Here is an 8204-nt window from a genome sequence, read left to right on the forward strand (position 1 = left end):
CGCCGAGCTCCTAACTGGTTGGAGGAAGAAGATGAGAAGAAAAAGAAAAATAAAAAAGAAAAGAATAAAAATAAAAATAAAAAAGAAAAATAAAATAAAAATATTCAAAAATATTACATTAAAAGTTGTACACGTCAACCGGCCGACATCCAGTCAACAAATCCGGCCAAAATTGAACGAAAATGACTGAATTGACACAACATAGAAAGGTTTAGAACTAAATCGGTAGAAAGCCAAAAGATTTAGGATTTTTTTGACACTTTTTTCCCCCACAAATTTCCATCGGTAAGGCCGCTCGGCACCCTGAGAATGTGTAGTGCTCTACAGTGGTCAAATCTTTTGGAGAACTAGTGCTTGCACGGCTTTTTAGTTATAGTGGGCAGTGGCACCGTTGTGATTACCAATTAGATTAAAGTGATGTCTAATCTAAATTCAATGCCATCGAATGATCTCTCGACTCGGGTCAAACTTATCACTTTGTCACGCAGAGGCCTTCGATGGGTTCCGTAAAAGCTCTTTACAGAGGGTACAAAATTTCAACCTTTCTTAATACCATAAAAAGCTTCCTCAATTGATATATTTATGATAAATTTATTTTTTTTATTAATTTTTATTAAATTATACGATTAAATTGCTAAGTTGTATGATACATGGGGATTGACCAATGTATCGGTACCCTTTATTAGTCACATATATATCAATTTATGGTTTTTTCGTGATATTAATCTAATTTGATGAAAACTAATTGAGAGTAAATTTATCACAAATGTACTAACTTTGAGTTTTTAATAAATGTATTAGATTATGATTTTTCGTGGTGTTAATCCAAAAAGAAATGGCAAGAAGAAAATACGTTGCTGCAATTTTCCACAAAGTTCAGTGGCCATCACATAATCGTCCCCCGGGCCAACATAATGTACCATCTATTAATTGCTCCCGTTTTCCGAGTCTTGTGCATATAAACTAAACAGCATAAACTTGAGTAGTTAGCGATCTTACATCTATTTGCATATTCTACGATATGGACACTGTACGATGCTGTCATGTATTCCTAAGGAAAAGAGAGCACCGAGACGGCAACTTGGACTAAATTCAAAGCTCCTGATTCTGTGAACATGGCCACTGATTTTATCCCACAGAAATTGCACACTTAGAGAAAGAAAGGGGGCAGGGGAAAGAAAGAAAATGAGAGGATCTACTCATGGCCACGGAAGAAAAGGGAGCACCAAGTTTGACAGCATAACTGGAATAAATCATGTTGTCAGCTTCCTTTTCTTTTCTGACAATAGGAATTCAACTTTCGGTGGTTCTAATTTTTGCGACCTTTCGTCCTTTTCCAGTGACTTCTTTCTTTTAAAATTCTCTCCTGTCTAATCTTTCAATGGTCATCGGTTGATGTTGCGTCAGAATAATGGTAGTTCTTCCTACTGTTTCTGTTCATAACTCGAATGAGAACAAGTCCTCAAACTTAAGATGGAGCAAGACTTCGGAATATGTTCGGTCTGGCAAGACTTCAATTCTGGGAAAGTTCTGCTCCTTCTATCGGGTTACGAGATGAGAGCCAGAATGGCATCAAACATTCGAAGTCGACATCTATAAACCTTGTGTAGGACTACGAACTCATTTGGATGCCAAACCCATCCAAACACAGGAAAAGGCCCGGCATGTTAATTTCACGTCATTCCTTAGATACAACCAAGTGCAGGGGTCATGCCAATTCTGTTCTATGTCCTGCCCAACTTCACTACGAACTCATTCCATTTGCCATTGAAATTCCATTCTGTCACACCTAACATAAGTTAATATCAAATCGACTAGTATGAACTGAATTTTTTGTCATGGTCCGAGTAAGAAACTAGCCACCCACATGCACTATTATCTTCCACAGGAGGAAAGAATAGCTGGATGAGTTTTTAGTATTTACAAAGCACAGTTTACAGATTTAAAAGAAAACTTCCTCAGCAAAGCACAAAAAGGGAGCACATGAACAATGCAGACGGTGATGGCAAGGAAGCTCCAACCAACATCTAAAGCTATAACTTCATTGGTTCACTAAAAAGAAAACCTGTAACCTGTCTTGTATCTGACAAAGAATTGGTTGCCCCCGCAAATAACTGATCCACACGCATCATGCCTGCATGATCCTCAAGAAGATATCTCAAAAGCTCACATCCTGCTAAAACACAAGCCAAGCATTCAACACAATGTCGTTTCCCCATTGCTTAGCATGCATAAGTGCCGCACCAAGGTCCCAACATACCACTATCTAGCAGGCAATATCCTACAGCCCTGCATATCCTTTTGCTCCTGTAGATGGGCAGTTAACCAATGCAGAATTCCATTCTCTCACTTGGGTATATAATACTGATCCCGCCTTAGCAAATGACAAACGAATAATGCAAGCTTCCAGCTGACTCAGATTTCTAAATGGTTTGCATTCTCATCCATGATTCACGAGGATAACAGTGATAAGAAGAGGCATGGACAAGCAACTAAACACTTGTGTCCATGGGATAGCAACCAAGTACACGCAGAAAGGTCGCAAATTCCTGCATAGAGGTAGTGAACTCGTCATGGTTGCAGGTTATGCCAGCATAAATGCAGAAACCACGTATGGGTAAACAACAGTTACCAGACCAATTTTCAATCTAAGATGAATACAGCTTTCCAATAGAACTCATCAATGTCAGCATAGAGAAAATAGATTAATGCACATGGAGCAACAGTTGCTGTGATGACCAATATTTCAGTCTGGACTCTGATTCACTGATCTCTTATATTCAACAATTGAAGTGCTGATTAACCAACTGCAGTTAGACATTTTTCGATTTATTGTTGAAAGGTGCACCACCTTAATTGACCATATGTGTTCTCATTTCCTTCTCGTTTATTTATTTATTTATTTATTTTGTGCACCAAGAACTTATGAATACTAAGATATGACCAACAATCAAGCAGAAAGCATATTCTCTCAAGCTGAGAATGATGGTGACAGTACCTGCAGATGTCCGAGAGCATTTTGAGCACGGGTATCAGCCATAGAAGCCTCAAAGTCAATGTAAAAGAGGTAGTCAAAGTATCTGCCAAATTAGAGCCATCAGACCACATACATTGTTTGACTTACTACACAAAGAAGCATGCACTATACAGGGTGAGTGCAATGACAAAATATGAATATGACAATGAAGGAGTCAAACAGTATAAAGGGAAATCAGGATGCCAAAAAAATGCAACTAATAGAAAAGGCAGCACATATTAACAATGCAGAGATCTAAAAATTTTAGAGGATTTATATAGAAAATTGATGTTTCCTATGATTTTATGGATGTAATGGTCAATGAAGATGTTCCGTCAGGTCCTTTTCTGAAACGACAAGATGATTCTTTCTTTTTTGTGGCTGGAAGCCATGATCTGCAGGTTAACATGGAGAGGGCGAAGTAATCTAAAAGTTTTAGAGGATTTACATAGAAATTGGGCGTTTCCTTTATTTTATGGATGTGACTATCAATAAACATGTTCTGTTGGGTCCTTTTCTGGAACAACAAGATGACTGTTTCTTTTCTGTGGCAGGAATCCATGATATGCAGGTTAACATGGAGAGGGCGAAGGAATCTAAAGATTTTAGAGGATTTACATAGAAATTGTGCGTTTGCTCTGTTTTATGGATGTAACTATCAACAAACATGTTCTATTGTGTCCTTTCCTGGAACGACAAGATGATTGTGGAAGCCATGATCTGCAGGTTAACGTGGAGAGACTTTACTTCCCCCTTGAGAACAAAATAAATGTGGACAACTAGCAGCTGTTCCTTCCTACAAAGATTGTTTCCTTTTGACGTATCAAAAAAAAAAAAAAAAAAAAAATCGTTTGGACATTGGCTGGATGACACATTTCCAGACATATATGCTCCCAAATATCAGAACACAATTCAATTTAAACTACTCAACTTCAGAGTCCAAGACTCCCAATTTCCCTAATAAAATAATTCAAAGGGATGCAAACAAGAAGGTCTTTGAGTTTGATCAAATTATCTAATGAAAAAGGAATTTAAGAACTCACTTGGCACTTCCAGTATTGGAGTCATCAACAACTCTAAGCGGTCGCTTTCTCTGTGGCCGGCTTTCGATCTGACATTATGCATTTGATACTCAGGTAAAAGTTTATTTACCAAGTCATGCAAATCTAATATAAGCTAAAGAAAGCCTTGCAGATATACCTTAGTCAAATTTATGCCTCTCAAGGAAAATACAGCCAAGGCTTTAAATAACACACCAGGGCCTTCTTCCAAGGTGAAGACAATACTTGTCTGGGAGGAAGGGAGACCATACTAGAATTAAAAAGGGTCCACTAAAAAATCAAAACAGGTAATGCACATGTCCACTGCTGTGAAATGTCACCTTAAAAGGTTTGTCAGTCCTTGGTATAATGGGATCTCTTGCTAGCACAAGAAAGCGAGTGACATTATCAGAGTCACCCTGCAAGGTGCATAATTGTTAGGTAGTGGAATGCGGAAGAATGTGATCGCACTCATTTTGCAATAACATGTTGAAGTCATGTGAACAGGTGAAGTTAAGTCAGAAACAGGTGTGATGTCCACACATTGCTGTAGGATCCATCCGCTACTAGCCTACTGTGGCCATCAGTTCTACGATAATCTCAACTAGCATTCTTCATGTTCTCTTTCATTTAATCAAGAACATAGGTCCCAATGACAGAGAATGAAACAGTGCCCTCATTAGATGGTTCTGTGTTAGGATTTCTTCCAATTCTAGTAAAATAGAATAGTTTTTTGGTAGTTTGAGTTTTCTAATCCACCTCATTGAACCACCATTATCCCCAGTCAAGACTACAATCAGTCAGCAAAAGTTTTTCACCAATACACACAAGAAGTCTTCACCATATTAATAACTTCTATGTCAATCCTCCTCTGAAGTACTAAATATGCGAGATAAACACCAATTTTTATTTCTGTAAATAATACTTCTGCACTAATTCTGCGAAGTCTAAACCACAGGAGCAGGCCAAGAAAACATATAAAATTTTCAGAAAGCATGACACCATATTTTGTCATATCAGGGGATACAAAGGAGTGAATTAATATTCTAAATGAAAGGAAGGAGCAGTCTTAAGTTTAATGAAGTACAACACCTGGATTCTTTCTGCAAGTATATTAAGCCCATAAATATCTGCTGCCCGAGCACTTGCAACGACTCCAGCATCCCTCAGTTCATTCAATGCTACAAACTACCAAATTTCATGTCAAGAACAACTGGGTACTGTTCAGTGCAGAAGTAAAAGGCAACCCACCTTATAAATCTACAGCATACCTGAGCAGCACCAGCTGTGCTATCAACACTTTCTCGGGTAACATCTAACCTGGTCAAAGCATTATCGCTTAGAGAAAGTGCCTGCAAGAAGAGATGGATTTCGCATACATAAAGGTTCTGCCTTTAAAAATAAATCAGCCCATAATAGTCCTGTTGCTGTGTGCACATCCACCCCATGAAGACTAAATTAAGCATTGCTTTTCAGACGACCAGATAGAAATCTCACCTGTGGATGGCTTAAAACACGTTTCAACTGCTCTGCTCTAACACCTGGAAGAGCCAATAGACACAGGTTGACAGCCATCTGAACTTCCCCTACTATGTGAAGTCTGTGTCTGAGAAGTAAATCATAATTGCGGTGGAGGCTTCCGCCAGAAGAATTCTCAATGGGAAGAACAGCTTTATTAACTAACCATAGTTCAACGGCCTACAGAATAAATCAAATCAAAGTAGAAATGAGGAGGAAAGTTGATATACATTGATATGCATGATCATGGAATTGGAATTCATACACCAGGGCAAGTTTGGAAAATTGTAAAAAGGGTTATGTTAACTAGTGCCCACTAGTTAAGTATATTTTTGTTTGAAATAATTCATTTTTCAAGGCAATGACTGTGCACAACATAAGGGTAATTAGTGCATTGAAAACTATAAAATTTTCTTAATTGGTTTGTTGACAAATGCCTACGCTAGGGCAAGCTCTCACAGAGCTGAAAGTTCTGTAAGATGGTTTAAATAAATTTACATGCTTCGGCATTTTGCCTGGCAGATGAGTTCCAAGACAAGGTGGCACGTTTTCTCTTGTTATGGACTTGAAAACTACAAAAAGATGTGGTCACTTGCAGTGTTATTTCTACGTGCAAGTATCTGTATGGTAATTCTGAACCTTAAAAGCATCTTCAAACTCATCACAAGGAACAGTCTCACAGTCAGGATAGGCTTTAAGAGCAGCATCCTCACTGAATGAACCTGGTACCCCCTGCAATGTGTTTTCAGCATATATTAGATTATAGACTGCCTTAGACATGGTATTCATCCTCATTTTTCTCAACTTCATTTTCCTGTTTTCTTATGCTTTAGCCAACTGCACTGAAGCAAAAGGAAAAACTTCGCAGATGATTACCTTGAATGCTATCTGCATTTTTGACTTATTCTCTAGAGTAGGAGAGAAATCAGAAACAGTCAGTGGCCCTACATTTATTGGAGAAATAGAAATATCAAGATGAGCATGGTTAGACAAGGCAGCGTAGATCCCATCACAGTATGCATTTGATAGCAAAATGCTGTGAACCTTACACAACTTAACATGTTAAACAAATTCTGGGCAACGGGTCAAGGATAGGCCAAAGCATAGAAAATGGATAATTGCACAAATAGTCCTTGAACTTTGGCTCAATGTGCAATGTCGTCCCTGAACTTTTAATTTGTTCAATGTGGTTTGGCGCATGTTCAATCTAATCTTTGAACTATATGAAATGTTTATTATTATCGTTGAACTTAAATTAATGGAAGGACTAGATTCAATATGCACCAAAAGTTCAGGGACGACATTGCACATTCGGCCAAAGTTCAGGGATCATTTGTGTCACTTTCTCTATAGAAAATAGAAAGCCGATACAAGCTCAGGTAACAAGACCATGAAGATCACCCTGAATTGAAGGATATAAACCTATAAAAGATGCTTATAATTGGGTCCTTTCTGAGATTGCTTTGCCCCGTCACTGGAGCAGTTAAATTTAGAAGTCAATCCAGCCTATCCAAATTATCATTGCTCTCTTTAGCTGGGACTGCAACATCTTCATTGTGAAACACAAGTCCAATTACAGAAATCCATAGGTAAAACTTTCCATCAGCATTACCAGCATTTCTGCCCTCAGAAAGCTGAACTCACAATCTTTCACACAAGTCAATTCCAATGTGAGCTTCAATCTCAATGGACAGTTATGAAACTCCACTGATATAAAACAATTGCTAATGAAATAACTGTATGCAGGCAAGCTCACTCAACTCCATCACATGAGACCGTGATTAAACACCAATCAAAGTTCCACAGGCAATTCATTTCTAATCTTTTACACCAAGGTTTTCACACAAACTATTACCAACAAGTCAAAGCACAAAAAGAGAGACTTCAACACATCATGAGCAGCTTGGAACAATCACTTTGGATAAAAAAAACAAGTCAACCAAAGAAGCTTTTCTATGTTACCCACTGGGAAAAGAAGTCAAGTCCTTGTCCTTGCGCAATCTCTTGGAAACACTCGTCTCCGTCTGGTCAACGACCCTGCGCAACTCAGTGGCCGACGTCAACGAGCTCTCGTCCTCCACGGACCTGACCGCCCGCCGGACGGACAACCCAGAAAAGCCACCGAAGTGCGCCGACTTGAGCAGTCCGACCCGTTTCGGGGCGACCAGGAAATGCTCACCACGACCCTGTTGCCAAGCATCACCGGCACTCCCCAACACGACTGAATTTCGCAAGGCCGTCATCGCAAAGAATTAAGAGCTTCCCCAACAAAACAGCGCTTCGTCCTCTAGCGCATGAATTCACAGAGGAAAGGGAAGAAAACCCAGTCCGCCGCGCCTTTTCTTGCTGGAACGAGAGATTTAAAAAAGCGAATTCTTGAAACAGAGGATCTGCTGCAGAGGCTTGTGTGTCGGAAGGTGGTACGAGGATGCGGTGAGAGAGGACAAGAGCCCATGAAGCACGCGGACGTGGGGGAGCATTGCATTAGGTGGAAATGTGATGGTGCGGTGCACGTTTTCTTGGAATCGGATTAGACTTTAGATGGGTAGATAGATAGGATAGACACGCCAAGTGCGTACATCACTTTTGTCTGCAAACATTTCTCCATTAGCAAAAAGCTATGGTGTGGT

General features: G+C 39.3%; 1 protein-coding gene across 2 annotated transcripts; it reads right to left on the minus strand.

Moving 5' to 3' along the window:
* Positions 1-1795: 1795 nt before the first annotated feature.
* LOC104435317 (arogenate dehydratase/prephenate dehydratase 1, chloroplastic) lies at positions 1796-8204 on the minus strand. 2 transcript variants are annotated; one of them, XR_001986875.2, is made up of 12 exons: positions 7541-8204; positions 6451-6518; positions 6214-6306; positions 5554-5754; positions 5328-5408; positions 5149-5244; positions 4398-4475; positions 4217-4306; positions 4060-4127; positions 2999-3080; positions 2261-2549; positions 1796-2173 (listed from the first exon to the last, which is right to left on the minus strand). XR_001986875.2 is itself a non-coding variant. In XM_010048094.3 (11 exons), the coding sequence occupies exons 1-11, from the start codon at positions 7815-7817 to the stop codon at positions 2493-2495; spliced, it is 1191 nt and encodes a 396-aa protein (XP_010046396.2). In that variant the 5' UTR covers positions 7818-8204; the 3' UTR covers positions 1804-2492. The 2 variants fall into 2 exon arrangements, 1 of the variants encoding a protein (XP_010046396.2); XM_010048094.3 differs by having other exon boundaries at positions 1804-2549.

Source organism: Eucalyptus grandis, chromosome 1 (assembly GCF_016545825.1).
Source record: "Eucalyptus grandis isolate ANBG69807.140 chromosome 1, ASM1654582v1, whole genome shotgun sequence".
NCBI lineage: Eukaryota > Viridiplantae > Streptophyta > Magnoliopsida > Myrtales > Myrtaceae > Eucalyptus > Eucalyptus grandis.

Excerpts from the sequence above, each read along its gene's own strand:
- LOC104435317 (XM_010048094.3), bottom strand. The coding sequence starts at position 7,817 with ATGACGGCCTTGCGAAATTCAGTCGTGTTGGGGAGTGCCGGTGATGCT. Across the intron at positions 5,755-6,213 it reads AGTTTGAAGATGCTTTTAAG|GCCGTTGAACTATGGTTAGT; the intron begins GTTCAGAATTAC and ends TTTATTCTGTAG. Across the intron at positions 2,550-2,998 it reads ATGCTCTCGGACATCTGCAG|GAATTTGCGACCTTTCTGCG; the intron begins GTACTGTCACCA and ends ACCTCTATGCAG.